The following is a 15,395-nucleotide window of genomic DNA, read 5'->3' as shown; positions in this document are numbered from 1 at the left end:
TGACACATTCATATTGCTCAGTAATCAAAATAACACAGAAAGTCTCTGATAAGTCTAGCTCTCTCCCCCTTCTCTCACGGCCCGTAACGACCCTTATTAGCGTGGTGCGGGCCCTCGGCGTGTTTCTGAAGACACGTGACAGGGCGAGCACGTGCTCAGCGGCCCTCAGGGACAGCCGGGACTGTGCCTGCTGCCCTGCACGGCTCCCTCCCGCATCGTGCCCCATCCCCTTCCCCGTGTCTGTGCACAGGGAGCTGCTTCGTCCCACGTGTCCTCCCATGGCCAGAGATTCAGCGATAAGGCTGGGATCATTGTAGCTTCATGTTGCTGTTTTTTTGCAACTTCAATTCTTGTAGTTCCTGTTGCTTTGAGAAAAAGCTGACTTTTTGCAAATGGATGCACGCTGGTCTTTCTGCTCCACATGGGCAGGCACCGGTTGGCAGCCGCTGCTCCAAAGGCTTCCTTAAACCAGCGGTCGCCAACCTTTCGGACCTCACGGACCACCAGTGCTCCACAGACCACCGGTTGGCGACCGCTGATCTGAGCGGCTTTGTTTTCTCGTACGAGCTTAATAATTCAGCCCCTTGCAGGACGCCCTGGTCTAGATCCAGCGCCAGCTGCGTTAGACCGCCCCTGGGCGTCCTGGTGTCCATAGAAACAGTCTTTTAAAAAATTGTAGAAAATCTGATTTCTCTTGAACTTTCACCCAAAGGGCTTCTATGTGCCAGAATACACACTTCCTCTGAGATCTGGCAAACTGGCGTATGTATGAGGTGACCTTGAACCATGTAGAATTATGATAGAAAGTCAGGCTGTGAAAACGTGTCAATATCATCTGGGAGCTGTCTTTGCCCCTGCGTGGTTTATGAAGATCTCAAAGTAGCATCCATCTCGGACTCCTTTACTGCTAGGACATGTGAGATGTGACTCCTTCCCCCACTTTATGGAGGCATAGTTCGCAAACAAATTTGTCTAGATTTAAGGTGTACAATGTGAAGGTTTGATACACATACAGATTGTGAAATGATTACCGCCATAAAATTATAACACCTCCACCACCTCACATAGTTAACCCTGTGTGTGTGTGTGTGTGTGTGTGTGTGTGTGTGTGTGTGGTGAGGGCATTTAAGGTTATTCTCTTAGCTGCATCAAGGCACACAGCACAGTTTAAGAGACTAAGTCACCTTGATGTATATTACGCATGTTATAACTGGAAGTTTGTACCCTTTGACTGACATCTCTCCATTTCCCCTCCCCCTAACCCCTGGCAACCTCTATTCTACTTTCTGGTTCTATGAGTTTGAGTGTTTTCTGAGGGAATGCTTTTTTTTTTTCCCCAAGAGTTTTGAAAAACAGTGAAAAGGGTACCACAGTTGTCCTCTGTATTGTTCACGCGCTACCAGGAGGACTCGATCGCTGTTTGATTTCAGTCACTGAGAGTTGTATTAAAGGTGCATGTCCTGGACATTTCTTTGTAATCCGATGAGAATGGGGTTGGGTGGCCAGCCCGCCAGTGGGGAAGCCGCCCACTGGGCGCGGAGTGAAATGCCTGCTCTTAGAGGGAGAGGCGCGCGCCCACCTCTGTCACAAGTGGCCCGTTCATTCTGTTGCAGAGCCTGGCCAAGCTCACCGACGGCTTCAGGAATAACTTCTCTCTGACCGACCCGCTGCAAGAAGTCCCTCCCCGCCCAGGCGCGGTGGGCGACTCTCACCAGTTCTGCGACGCTGGGTCTCAGACCGACATCATCGGAGAGGTAAGTCACCGGGGAAGAATCGAGCCAGAAGGGCTGCTTTTGTGTGGTCATCTCTCATTGGCTTTCCTTTTCCACTTCCTCTTCAGAAATGTTCTGGCTTTTGTGCCATTCGATTGGAAGAAAAAAATATTGTTTCTCACATCCAGCTGTGAAGGTTCAGTGGCCTGGGATACACTGAAATTGCTTATTACCTATATCTTTGTGATTCGAATTGTTAAAAATGGCAGAATCCTTTTGAGAATTGAGTTTAGATGTCTCTTTGACAAACGTGACTTTTTAGAGTATGGGTCAGCTAACTTTTCTGTATAAAGGTCCAGATAGTAAATATCTGGGGCCTTGCAGGCCATGCAGTCTCTGCCACACCTACTCTGCGGTGTTGTTATGCAAAAGCAGCCATGGGTGATATGTGAACTAATGGCAGGGGCTGTGTTCCAATAAAACTTTATTTACAAAAACAGGTGGTGGGCCGGATTGGGCCTTCGGGCCTTAGTTTGCTGATCTCTGGCTTAGACCAGTGAATCTCAAAGGCTTTGTGGCTGTGTCACCTTGGGTTCTATTTTGGTGCTATTTCTTATTCTAAAAGAATGTCAGGAAATGAAATTGAATTAAAATTAATTTTGTTTGGGACTTGAAAGAATTTCATAATACCCCTTTTTGATGATTAGTGAAACCTTGAGTTAGCCACACAAATAAAGTTGGCAGCCATCATTTGAAGCCACTACTTGAAGACACTGCTGCTGGAATGTCATTGAGTGGAGTGTGTCATTTGGTACAAATGGATAAACAGTTTATTCTGTTCCTTTGGGCTTGAAGATGAAATATCAGTAGACTACAGATTGCCCTCCTCCATATTAAATAAAAAGAGAAAAAAGAAAGGGAAGAGCCATTGACAAAAACCTCTGGGTTTTAAATAATTGGCTAATATTTTGAAATTTTAGCAGGTAGTGCTTCTTTGAGGGGACTATACTATCAGCAGATAATGACTTTTTATGCCTTGGATGTCCTGGAATAGCCCTATTTCATTATTCTTAAAAGTAGGATCAGACGTTTGAGGCCGGGCGGGCACCTTTGGTTTAAGGAATATGGTCGCCAGGAGAAGAATCTGTAAGTCAGAAATGTCTGGCATGTTTTGCCTAAAGATTTTGGCAGGAGGGAGGGAAAGAAGTTCAAGACTCCGAATTCCGTGAATAACTCATTGCTGCTTATCACAAGGTTGGAATTAGAAGTGAGGGCCTCTGGACTGGCCTGACAGAAGCAGGACAGATGGGAGGCTCTCTGATGGCGCTCAAGGGTCGGGGAGAGGCTGATGACCCGGCGCAGCCACTGAGGGGGGTGACTGGTTGCCTGGGTTGGCAGCTTCATGGCTCTTATCTGCATTTAAGTGGTTGTTTCCATCCCCTTGTGACGGGAGAGGGGATCGAGGTGCCAGGTTACCTAAGGTCACGTAGTCAGGGAGAGGCGGGCATGAGTGTGAGTCAACATCTCTGATCCCTGTGCTCTCTGCTACATCATGTTGTTCCAGAAAAATACAGTTCACCCTTCAACAGTGCGGGTTTGAACTGCACTTACATGATGTGTATCAATAGCTTCATCACTAATCATTCAGGTAGACGAGTTTCAAGTATTCGTTGACATGAAGTTATTTAAAAAAAAGCTTCATGGCCATACTATCTGGTCTAGTAAGGTCAGGTCTACAGATGGAGGTGATTTATTGAAACGAAGTCATGTGTTTTCAGGAAAGAAGGAGAAGTAACCAAGGAGAGCTACAGTCGCCTCCCAGCCAGGCGTCTCTTTCCTTCCGTTTAGGGATTTGCTCACTTCAGTGCGATCCATGTGGAAATATTTCAGCGCAGCTAGTGGTCACGGCAGAGCATGGCATTTCAGGTCTAACTCCTAAGGCGACGCTCCAGGCTCCGGCCATAGAACATTCGGAGTCCTGGTCCCTGCGTCACACAGCTAGTCTGTCATCTTAGATCTGGTGACTTCTTAGGAGAACAGCATTCTGTATTTATTAAGAAATGAGAGCATAATGGGGGGGGGGGAAGGAGACATAGGTAATACTTTGAACAATAAAGAATGAAAATCAAATAAAGAAATGAAAGAAATGAGAGAATATACTGCCCCAAATGAGCTGAATTTTTTTGCCTTTGTATCAGTTTTTATCAAGTCATTCCATATTTCCTTTAAAACGTAATTTGTTGTTTAGAATTACACAACAAATGAATGTGCGTTCACTGTTTCAAAAACGTTCACCAATGTCGGGAAAGCAAACATCCCAGCCCCCTCCCAGCGTCACTGTCCGTGGTGGCTGCTGGGTAGGATTTGGTGTGTTTCCTTCCAGGCCTTTGGAAAATGGAAACTGGAAGATGAATCACGATAGCCTTCATTGTTGCTGAAAGTTGAAATGAATGGTCTATTTTAAAAAGATGTTTCTAATATGCTTCCTTCCCCCCCCCCCCCCCCGCCTTGGAAGTTTGTCTTCGACGATAAAACAAGACTTGTGGACCGCGTCCGGCTGAACTGGCAGTACGAGGAGGCCAAGAAGAGGTAGGCCGCCCCTCTGCGCGTCCCGCTTGCTACCCCTCCTTTCTCTGCAGGGAGACTGGCTGCCGCATTCCCAGGTGTGACTGCCCACTTATTTGGAAAGCACAGTCCGACAGCATAAAAAGTAAAACATCTCCATTTCTGTGTAGCTTCTGAATACATTGATCAGACTTCACGTGCATTTAAAATGGTGACATTCTCAACGTTGCAAATAGGTATAAAGACATGATTTAATAAAAATACAGACGTTTTCAGCTTTCCTTGTCCTCTTGGGTAGTTCAGAACTTTCTACCTCCCTCCCTTCCCTCCCTCCTTCCCTTTTCTCCTTCCCTTCCTTCCCCCTCCTCCCCCGTTTCATCTGAGCAGCAGCCCCTCAGACCAGGTTAAGCAAAATGGCTTTCTCTCTTCACATGTGGCTTCTAACTCTATAGGTTAATGGGAAAAGTCACACACTGTGGGTTGAAAGATGGTTCAGTAAGGATTAGGTCCACGGGTGATAGCAGGATCCAACCCAGTTCATTCTGACGGAGAGAAGGGACAGGCGGGCGTTTCTGTTAACCTGTGTTGTAAATCACCTGCCTCCTGAACATCGAGACTTGACCTTGTTTGTGCATTTCCAAGGTTGTCTTTCCTCTCTCCCCTCCCAGCCTTAGCCACGGGGCACGGGCAGGATGGAGAGGCCGTGTGTAGTCGCCACCGGTGACACCGGAGTTCAGGGCGTCACCTCACCCCTGCAGGGTCCCTGCTTCCAGTGCTGACCCTGCCCTCGCTTTCATGCCCTCTTTTTAGAAACTCTCTCTCTCTTTTTCATTCTGGAAAGAGTCTTAAAACCAAATATTTTCGAGATATGTGCTTCGGAAAAGCTATAAAGCGTATCTTTTTAAAGTTATCTTGGGGGGGTGGGAGTGGAGGCGCGGCATGCCCGTGGGTGCAGGGTCCTGTCCGGGAGCTCAGCGTTGGGGTTGGGCCGGCTCGGTATACTGTATCATTCATGGAGGTCTGCAAACGCACTTTGTTGCCTTTTTCTAAAATGTAAAAATAGCAACAAAAGCAGATCATCTGACTCCCCGCTGGAGGGCCGGCTGGGGCTGACATGGGCCTTTGTTCGCCCGCCCGGGTGCTCTCCCCCATCTTCCCGGCTTTCCCCGAGGTGTTGGTGGGGGGCTTCCCATTCCTACATGGAGCTCGGCCAAGCCCCAAGCCGGGGCGGCCGCGTGCTTATCTGGGAGCTCAGATTCCCCGCGGCGGCTCCTTCCTCCTCCGAGCTGCTGGGCTTGGTCAGGGCGACCGTCCCTCCGGAGCGTCCCGCGTGTCGGCACACGTCCCTACTGGAGCTGCGCACTGTGGGTGCTGGAATGTGCTGTGTTGTCCAAAACGCAGACACTAGGTGGTTGCTGCACTTGGGAGCATAATTGTTACGTGTTTTGCTGTGGCATTTCCCAAACATAGCAAGTGATGTTGTTGTGTTCTAGAGCTGGTGTGCGGAGAGAACGCATTTGGGTAAAAAGTGGAGAATTTGAGAAAGTAACTCGGGAGGACACCGCCCTTCCCCAGTGTCTGTCCACTAAGAGCAGAGTTTCAGGATCGCATGGGCTGTGGCAAAAGACACTGCACTGGAGGGGGGCCCTGGCCCAGCCTTTCTTTTCTTTTTTTAAATATATATTTTGTATTGATTTCAGAGAGGAAGGAGAGGGAGAGAGAGAGAGAAATATCAATGATGAGAGAGAATCATGGACTGGCTGCCTCCTGCACTCCCCCTACTGGGGATCGAGCCCTCAACCCGGGCATGTGTCCTGACCAGGAATTGAACCGTGACCTTCTGGTTCATAGGTCAATGCTCAACCACTGAGCCACACCGGCCGGGCTTGTCCCAGCATTTCAACCTTTGTGGGACAGTAGGGGCTCCTGAGAAAGGCCTTTCGGGGCTGCACTGGCAACATTTAAAACGCAGGGATACGTAGCACAGACGTCCAGGGGAGGAGCATTTTGGCTGTGGTAGGCGGCCACCAGGGGTGCTGTTCCCCATCCTATACTGCACAGGACGCTCCCACACAAAGGATGGTCTCCCCCAGATGGCACCAGTGCCCAGCTGAGGACCCCTGCGCTGTGCTGCGGGGTTGTGACATCTTAGCGGGGCCATCCCTGGGTGGTTTCCAGCAGCTGGCCTGTGTGGATGACCCCCGTAGCTTCACCCCATAGCGACACTGCTGGGAACTGGGAGACTGTACTTCTGCTCAGCACCTGCCCTGCTCCAGGTGTTTTGAAGAAATTGTGTTCTTCGTGTGGTGCGATCACATGAGGTCTCTAACCTGTTCGGGAGATAAACTCCTTCACAACTAATGGAAATATGGAGCAGGAATACCCTGGTTGTGTATGGGTGTGTGTGCACACACGCACACACATGCACACACGCCAGGGTATACATGCTTGAACACACACAACACATTCATGTTTACATATATACATGCATACATGCACATGCATTTTCCTTATTTTTATTGCATAATCATACATGCATACACTGTTTTTGTCAAAGGCACAATCGATAGCATCCACCTTGCCCCTGTTTTACCCCCCCTCCCACTGTTAATGGCTGAGTGCGAAGCCTTGCAGTCTTTCATGTAAACATGGAATAAGCTAAGGCCACTGTAGCTGCGCAAAGGAAATTGCACAGCTTCTGTAGTGTGATAAGCACCCCTCCTTGGATGGACAGCTAGATGGCTGCAGTTTTCCCTTTTCACAAGCAGAGCCCATCTGTTAACGGGCCAGCCTTGCGATGGATGTCTGGGTCTAGAGACACGTGTATTGACCGTTGTAAAAGATGTCACCAAATCGCCTTCCGAAATGACTTACCCGCTTTACACTGCCACCGACGGGATCAAGCGTCCTGGTTTCTGTATCTCCTTAGCACCATTAAATATCATCATCCTGTAAATCTTACTAGCGTAATGGGCGGAGACATTTTCTCCGTTGCCATGGTGACAACGGTGCCGTTTCGCACTGGTGGTGCAGCTCAACATTGTTTTTGTGTGACTTTGGCTTATTGAGATAACCGTCTGAATTTTTTTTCAGACAAGTGATCCTTTCAAAGCATGTGAGATCCCATCATTCCTCTGCTCGCAGAGGCTCTCAACCATCCATGGGTGATTTTTGCCCCCAGAGGACATTTTTGTTTGTTGTGGCTGCAGGCGCCAAGTGGGTGGGGCCCCGGGATGCTGCTAGACAACCCGCAAGATGCAAGACGGCCCCAGAGCGAAGACCCAGGTGGCCCAGGCATCAGTAGCGCCACAGCTGTAAAACCTTCCTCTTGTCTTGCTCCTGAATCCCTACTGTGTGTGGACAACATGGGCCTGGAGGAGCAGGTGGTCTGCTGACTCGGTGCATTAGCCCACTGCCCCGTCCTGCTCACTTGCCTTGCTCCAGCCGCGTGGGCCCCCTTGCTGTTCCCAGACATGCCGGCCTCAGCGCTGCCAGGCAGACTGCTCACATAGCGCCTGGACCAGGCGGAATAGCGGCGCCCCGAGATGCCCATGTCCTAATCCCCAGAACCTGGCCTGTGTTGCTCTCCAAGCAAAACCTCCTGGGCTCTGCCATTTCTAAACCGGGAGAAGTTTCTGCATGTGTGTACAGCTTTGCTTGTGTATCTAGAGGTGAGATTTTTTTTCCAGAGTTGGGAAATCATCAGAATGCAGTGTCGTGGCCCGGCCAGCGTGGCTCAGTGGTTGCAGGCTCGATCCCCAGCATGGGGCGTGCAGGAGGCAGCCCATCCATGATTCTCTCTCATCATTGGTGTTTCTCTCTCTCTCCCTCTCCCTTCCTCTCAGAAATCAATAAAAATATTTTTTTAAAATATGGTGGTGTGGACAGTGAGGGGTTTCGTATGTATTTGAATTGAAAGGATGTTGGTGGAAGTGGAACTCATCATTGCAAATGGTAGTATGATTTCTAGAGACTTCTCCAGACCAAACCACCCCTGTCATGACTAGTTTTGTGTTTTCAACTCCGGTCACGTGAGATGTGTCCAAACAAGTGCCTCTTCCTTCCCCTGCAGGAGCACCGCCTTGGGCCTTATGATAGGGATATTGGTTAAACTTTATTGGTTAAAAATTTTGGAATTTTTCAAGGCCAGTTTGGAAGAACAGGTCTCCTGGAAGCAATGCCGATGACGCAGATGGCTCCTTATTTTTAACCTAAGAGCACTTGTTCCAGAACTGTGCACAAACTGTAGCTGTTTCCATAGAAACGCGCGCAGTCCAGATAGGAACAAAACATTCGGCCCATCCAGCTTCGCTGTGCCTTAGTGTTTGTTGCCAGGATGGGTCCTGCTGTTCATCCGTTGTCAGGAATGAGTGTGGTGTGAGGATTCCAGTGGAATTTGATCAGTCGCTTGGATTTTTCTTCATTTCTCAAGTGACTGTGTCTCTGGGTTGTGGGGGTGGAGCTTGGCTGTGAGAGACAAAAGCAGGCGTCCCTCACGTTGTAGCTCCCTCCTCCCCATTCAGGCCGAGAGGAGGCCTGCAGACGGCCTGCTTTTCATTTAAAGTTGTGGCTCTGAGGATCTGTAATTCAAACAGGCAAAGATGTGAGGGCAGGGAGGAATGCTGGGCTATCAGTAGACCCTTACACCGCACATTCTAGATCCAGACTTCTCGAATTTCCCATGTAGACTAAGGAGTTGAGCTGAGTGGACACTGGCTGATCGATATTTAGTTCACGCAGCTGAAGTGATCTCATCGTTCCTCTGAGATCTCAGCTGAGATGTTCTTGAGCGCTTGCTTTTCATTTAAATGGATATGTACACAAAGGAAACGAAGGAGAGCGGACTTAAGGAGCCTCAGGTCTGTGGCTGTGACTGACATCTGATGGCCGCGGCTCGGCTGATGCCGCTCCGTCACGTCGCATCACGGTCGCGTGGGACCGTGGCTTGCCTGGGCCGCCACTTGCGTTCTGAAAGCAGTATTTCCGGAACGCGCCGAATGCCTGGAGGTTACTCTGGATATGTTCAAATGCCTCAAAGCTGTGTAATACAGAAAGTGCATTTTTTTTCTTGGAAAAATTCAAATCCCATTTAAGATTTTCATGTGAATTGTGAGGGTCTGAGCAGCAGCTGCAGCATAAATGCGGTTTCCATTCATGGTTTCCTGGTGCTGGGTTGTCACCGAAAAGGCATTTGGGCCAAAATACGAAAGGAAAAGCGAGTCCTACTTCACTTCTGTCCACGTTGGACCTGTTCGGGGAATCGAACTTGGAAGTCACATAATCAGCATGAAACAGGAATGCTGGACGGAGGCTCGCCTTTCCTCTCTCTCTGCCGTGAGCATAGGGACACAGATTTTAAAGCTTCTAGAGGCATTTGTGAGAGGTTAGACATAGGCCGTACAATGTATTACCTATCAAAAGCGGGAATCAATAAAAAACACAGTTGACTTGCAGGGAGAAAAAAAAACCCTCGCCAATTTGAAGTTGCACTCAGTTCTCTTTAAAAATGAACTTGGAAAAGTTTCTTTTTTGTAAACTTGCATCATGACCTCACTTTGCTTCCATGTATTTAATTTCACTGAAGTGATTTTCAGAAAAGAGGCTTTCTGGAAAGTTTCTGCTGTGTTACCCAGAGTCGGATGATGCGCTCGCAGGAGGGTTCCGACCCTGGGTCAGCTGCTCGGCGTGGATGTGCAGGGACGTGGGGACTGCGCAGCCGTGCTCGGCCCCAGGCGGGCCTGTTTCCTCCAGTTACCCTGCCACTCGGCTGCTCCCGGGGTGGCTCGTTTCCAGGCCAGCAGCGTGGTAGACAAGGCGTATTGTTGTCAGGGCAAAGCCGTCTTGTCCGTCTCTTGGCGAATGTACAAGGGATCATCGAAGGAATCCTTCTAGAGCTTTTGGCTTCCAGGGTAGACAGACAGACACATGTGCCTCCCGACCTGGCTGAGAGCAGGCCCCCCGTGGCTGCGGCCAGAGTGTGGCTACAGGGAAAGAAATCGCACTATGCAGCAGATGCCGGTATTCTTCTAGACTCACGTACGGCTCTGAAATGGCCATGCAGTCATTCGCATCATTGTGAAATGGAATTCGTTTTTGAAAAGCACGATTCTTAAGCGCAGACATGCTGGCCTAGTGTTCGGCACAGCCCAAACAGCTTTTCCAGATGTGCTGCAGGAAGTCAGCTCCATCCAGATTTTGTTTCTGCTCCTGAGGTCGTCCCTCAGCGTGTGTCTTTGCATGTCTTTCTCGCCAGCTGTGGAAAGTTATGGTACCGTGTTGAAGTTGGGCCACGGTACTGCTTGTTTAACGCCCACGGTGGGCAGAACTTGTGAAATTTGCCCTTTGCCTCTCCTCCCTCATATAATTCCCTTTTTCTGCCTCATTTTCTTTTCTGATAGTGGTGTTCCTTGAGGTTTTCTGGGAAAGAGTAGGATTATCTAGCTTGCTGCTTCTGCCACTCTCAGCAACGAGAATCCTTGTAGGCATGGCTGCTAACCTGGAGCCAACTCAAATGCAATCTTTTAAAATATATATATATATCTTTATTGATTTCAGAGAGGAAGGGAGAGGGAGAGGGTGACAGAAACATCAATGATGAGAAAGAATCATTGATCGGCCGCCTCCTGCACGCCCCCACTGGGGATCAAGCCCCGCAACCTGGGCATGTGCCCTGACCGGGAATCGAACCGTGACCTCCTGGTTCATAGTTCGATACTCAACCACTGAGCCATGTCAGCCGGGCTCAAATGGAATCTTGATCCCATGTATAAACCTCAGAAATCTCAAAAGGCCTGATTCTAAAATATGCCTGCTTTCAGTGTACGTATATGAATTAGTACATATTACAAGGCGATGCTGACTTTAGCTGGGCTCAGCTAGGCTTCCTGTGGATCCACTAAGTTGAAATGGAAAGTTATGAGGACACAATGGATTTGCTCATTGTTCTTCATCTCTTTTATATTTATTCCTTACCTTTGACTTGTCTTGTTCTATGGTAGAATGTTCCAGAAATTTCATTGGGTATACTGTCTGATTTGGCACTAGTTTATTTGTGGGTCTGCCTGGGGTATATTTTCCTTGGGCATTGGTTATATGACTGCCATAAGTTTTAATTACACTAATTAGACATTGGTGGATGCCTAACCCCAGTTAGATTGCTAGCTCTATTCAGCTGCCTCTGTCATTAGTTTTTTCAGTGACATGATCTGGCGCCATTTTCCAACATATTCTCAGGAAATGAGTTTTAAGTTAGAAAAGAACGTGTCTAATAAAGCTACTGACATTCAACTATTTTCTTGACCGTATTGGTCAGTTGGATGTGAGCAAAATGTGTACATTTAAACTATTACCTGTCTACTGTGAGTCTTCTCATTGGTTTGGTACTTGAAGGAGTCTTGCCTGGTCAGGTAGCCGGGTCACGGTCCCCATGTGCATGTCTAGTTCAGGAGGAGCCCTACTTGGTGCAGGGCTGGCCAGCACGTCAATTGGCGGTACCTGCAGGGAGCACAGTGTTGAGAAGGATTCTGAAGTCTGGATCCTGCAGGCAGGATGCCAGCTTTGAATAGTGACACAGGCCCTGGGCACAGGAACTGGGAGTCCCAGGAGCATGCCTGCCATTCCCATTTTTGTGAGGATCGTCACATCAGTGTATAATGCAAGCCCCTGAGAGCCCCAAGGCCAGTGACCATCCTCCAGACCAGCCAGGCTGCCAGAAAGCAGAGGGTATCAAACATAAGCGGGCATTGCCGGGTGCATAAATTTTGTGCACCGGGCCTCTAGTAAAAATATTTTAAAAATTCTATTTCTGCATTCAAAGTATACTCTGAAAATACAAGCCACATCTATTTCACTTAATCTGCATTTGCCAACAACCCCGGGACACAAAAACTGGTGCATTCTGTTTGCTGGGCAAACGTGGACATTTAGGCGTGTGGAAAGGGACAACAGTCTGTATTTTGCACCTTGAGGCTGATGGTGCTGACACATTCAGTGTGGCTGATTAGCTCATGCCATGCTCATGCCCACGCTCACCGGGGCCGCCCCCCCCCCCCCCCCCGCATCTGCTGGCGCGTGTGTCCACTGCTCCATGCGGTCAGCTTTTGGTGACTGTCTGCTGTCTGCATGCGTTTGGAAGTTCACACACAGTCAAGGTCCCCAGGGCAGGAGAGAGCCCGCAGAGCCCCGGGCCCCTCCCTCAGAAGCGCTGTGATGGGTGCGCGTCGCCTGTGCTTTGTCAAGGCAGGTGTCAGCAGCTCGGCACTGCTGCGCAGGCAGGAGCTGGAAGGCCCGCCCATGTGGCCAGTGGTTTTAGCGGGCGGTGATGGGAGGTGGGGAGAAAAGAGCCAGCTGCCTCCTGCTCTGGGACAGGACCGCGCAGGAAACCACAAGTCCGAAACCACAGAGCACACGGGTGTGGGGAGGGCTGCAGCCTCATGTCAGGTCGTTGACACAAGCCCGATGTGCCAGACCGGGGCAGATTATGCAAAGGACACACGTCACTTTTTTACACATCGTTCCCCGATTCCTCACTGCTGCGACTGAAGGGTCACTCTGTGCAACCGTGCAGTGTTTACTTAGCAGAGTGAGTTTTTCGAGTCAGTGCCTGGTGCCGAGAACGCGCGAAGACGGTTTTGTAAGTTCGTGGATGTCTCTGTTTCCGTTTCTTGCAGAGTCTCAAATATCCAGCAGCAGCTGGCGCAGCTCGAGAACGAGTCGTGGCCGGGCATGGCCGAGGCCGACCGGGACCGGCTGCAGCTCATCAAGGAGAAGGAGGCCCTGCTGCAGGAGCTGCAGCTCATCGTCCAGCAGAGCCGGCCGGCGGAGGACACGGCCCGCCTGGAGGAGGAGCGGAGGCGCCTGGAGGAGGAGATCCAGCGCGCGCGGGCCACCTCCGTGCAGGGCGCCACGGAGAGGTGCGCTGGCCTCGCCGTCCGGGCGCAGCCCCGGCTGCCAGTAAAGAACCAACTCGCAAAGCGAGGCTCTTGGCTAGGGCAGCTACTGCCTGACCTGCTTCCTCCCCAAGCAGAGAAGGTGGAGGGAATGTGTGCCTCCCTTTCTGTCCGCCCACCTGTCCACCCACCCACCATCTATTGAGCTTCTGCAGGGCATTAGGCACTGGTCAGGGCACCAGTGGTACACTTTCAAGCAAGACAGGGGCAGTCTCTGTTATTTGGGCATCTAGGACTTAGACGTGCTTTAAAGAATTGAGCCATTTGAACTGAAATCACTGTGGGGAATTTATAGTTGAATTTCTTGTTAGGAAAATATACTCGCTATCTTTGAAATCCACCAATGGACTGTTCTCTTACCCACAGGATTCTACTTCAGGAAAAAAGAAATTGTCTGCTTATGCAGCTGGAAGAAGCTACTCGCTTAACATCCTATCTCCAGTCCCAGTTAAAAAGGTAGGTGCCTTTAAACGAGAAAGCTCCATTTCATTATCAAGTTAAAGGTAAGGTGCCTTTAAAAGAGAAAGCTATCCTTCACTACCATGTCATGAATACCATGTTATAATGACATGTCCGTGAACTTCACAGTTCCTTCAGCTTGGTTTTCTCCACCAGAACTTAGAACCGGAAGGGGTGTAAAAGACGGAAAAGTGGGTACATTTTATTTTTAAGAGGAGCTGCTAATACATGATTCAAGGCATAAGACCTAACTTGGCTCCAAAATAACAAGTCTGAAGTCAAATTTCTCCAAGGATTTTGTAATTCCCAGCTTTAGGGGTGTGTATGTCCATCTACAAACATGCACACAGACCTTATTATTTGAGCTTTTTAAAAAAGTGGTTATGGATATAGTTTTGTTATGGGTATTTTAAAATATGACTTGGATGCTCAATCATAGGTCTGGTTTCCAAGTCCTTACTGTATTGGGAAGCACTTTGTAAGGCTTTCTGTGTGTACTTTTCTGTTGTTCCTCGAAAGAATGCCAGGAGGTAGGAACTGTTTCGTCGCAGCCCCCGTGAGAAAGTGGGAAGCTGGAAAGGGCAATGAGTTGGCCACGTGGACTCTGCTAGCCCGCCTTGCAGCTGGACCGGGAACTCAGGCTTGACTCCTGATGTTAGCTAGTCTCCCTCCGATACCCAGGAAACAAAGGGCATATCACCGCAGGTGCCTCCTGGAGCTCGCAGGTGCTGACAGCCCCGCTGCGGTTCACGCAGGATGAGGCAGGCCCTGTTCCCTCGGGAACAGACTGGCCGCTCGCTGTGCCGGGGACAGTGGGGCTCCAGCGCCCATCGCAGGGCGGCTTTCCTAAGGGCGCGGGCGCTCTCGTTTCAGCCTGTCTGCCAGCACCCTGACAGTGTCTTCGGGGAGCAGCCGGGGGTCCCTGGCCTCCAGCCGGGGCTCGCTGGCCTCCAGCCGGGGCTCCTTGAGCTCCATCAGCTTCACCGACATCTACGGCCTGCCCCAGTACGACAAGCCGGACGCGGCAGAGTGCAGCCAGCTTTTGCGCTTTGATCTGATTCCCTTCGACTCCCTGGGACGAGAGGCCCCCTTCTCTGAACCCCAGGTTCCCCCGGGCTTCCACAAGCAGAGGCGCTCCCTGGACACGCCCCAGTCCCTGGCGTCCCTGTCCTCCCGCTCCTCCCTGTCCTCTCTGTCTCCCCCGAGCTCGCCCCTAGACACGCCCTTCCTCCCACCCTCTCGGGACTCACCCCTGGCCCCGCTGGGGGACAATTTGGAGGTGCCCGGCCTGGGCACCCTAGACAGACTACGGGCTCAGGCCTCGGCTCTGGGAGAGGAAGACTTGCAGGGCGCAGCGTCCCTGCCGCCGCCGAATGCATTCCCTGGGGATGGGGAAGGACCTCGCGAGCGAGGACCCCAAGTGGCAGCCATCGCCACTGGTACAAGTAAGTATGGACACGTCCTGGGGGTCTCCCGGGCCCTGGGAGGAAGGCTTCTGATTCAGGGAAGAAATCGTGTGTGAGGGCACGATGACTCTTCAGTGACAGCGAGCTTTAAGTTCGGGACCGTTGAGAGGACACGGAGGGGCGCAGGCCCGCTGTCACATGGGGCCTTCCCGCTCTGTCCTGGAAAGGCCATTGAAATTGGCAAAGGAGTCTTGCCCAGGCGTTCGGCTTGTTGTCAGGATGTGCTCAATCGCTGAAGACGAGAA

The 15,395-nt window shown here is 50.4% G+C and overlaps 1 protein-coding gene across 2 annotated transcripts in view; it reads left to right on the top strand.

Annotated features, from left to right (window-relative positions):
• The window catches only part of WWC3 (WWC family member 3), a 111,176-nt gene that overhangs the window by 69,340 nt on the left and 26,441 nt on the right, over positions 1–15,395 (top strand). For both annotated transcript variants that reach the window (XR_004966897.1, XM_036304624.1), the window contains exons 7-11: positions 1,614–1,754; positions 4,228–4,301; positions 12,947–13,189; positions 13,592–13,681; positions 14,558–15,129. Coding sequence is in view for 1 of the 2 variants with exons in the window: in XM_036304624.1 (XP_036160517.1) it covers positions 1,614–1,754; positions 4,228–4,301; positions 12,947–13,189; positions 13,592–13,681; positions 14,558–15,129 (1,120 nt within the window). In the remaining variant the exon portion in view is untranslated. The remainder of the gene's footprint in view (positions 1–1,613; positions 1,755–4,227; positions 4,302–12,946; positions 13,190–13,591; positions 13,682–14,557; positions 15,130–15,395) is intronic.

The sequence above is a fragment of the Myotis myotis genome, unplaced genomic scaffold, assembly GCF_014108235.1.
Source record: "Myotis myotis isolate mMyoMyo1 unplaced genomic scaffold, mMyoMyo1.p scaffold_m19_p_4, whole genome shotgun sequence".
In the NCBI taxonomy this organism is placed as follows: Eukaryota; Metazoa; Chordata; class Mammalia; order Chiroptera; family Vespertilionidae; genus Myotis; species Myotis myotis.
The sequence above is the reverse complement of the archived record's forward strand: the minus strand, read 5'-3'. Positions and strand labels throughout refer to the sequence as shown.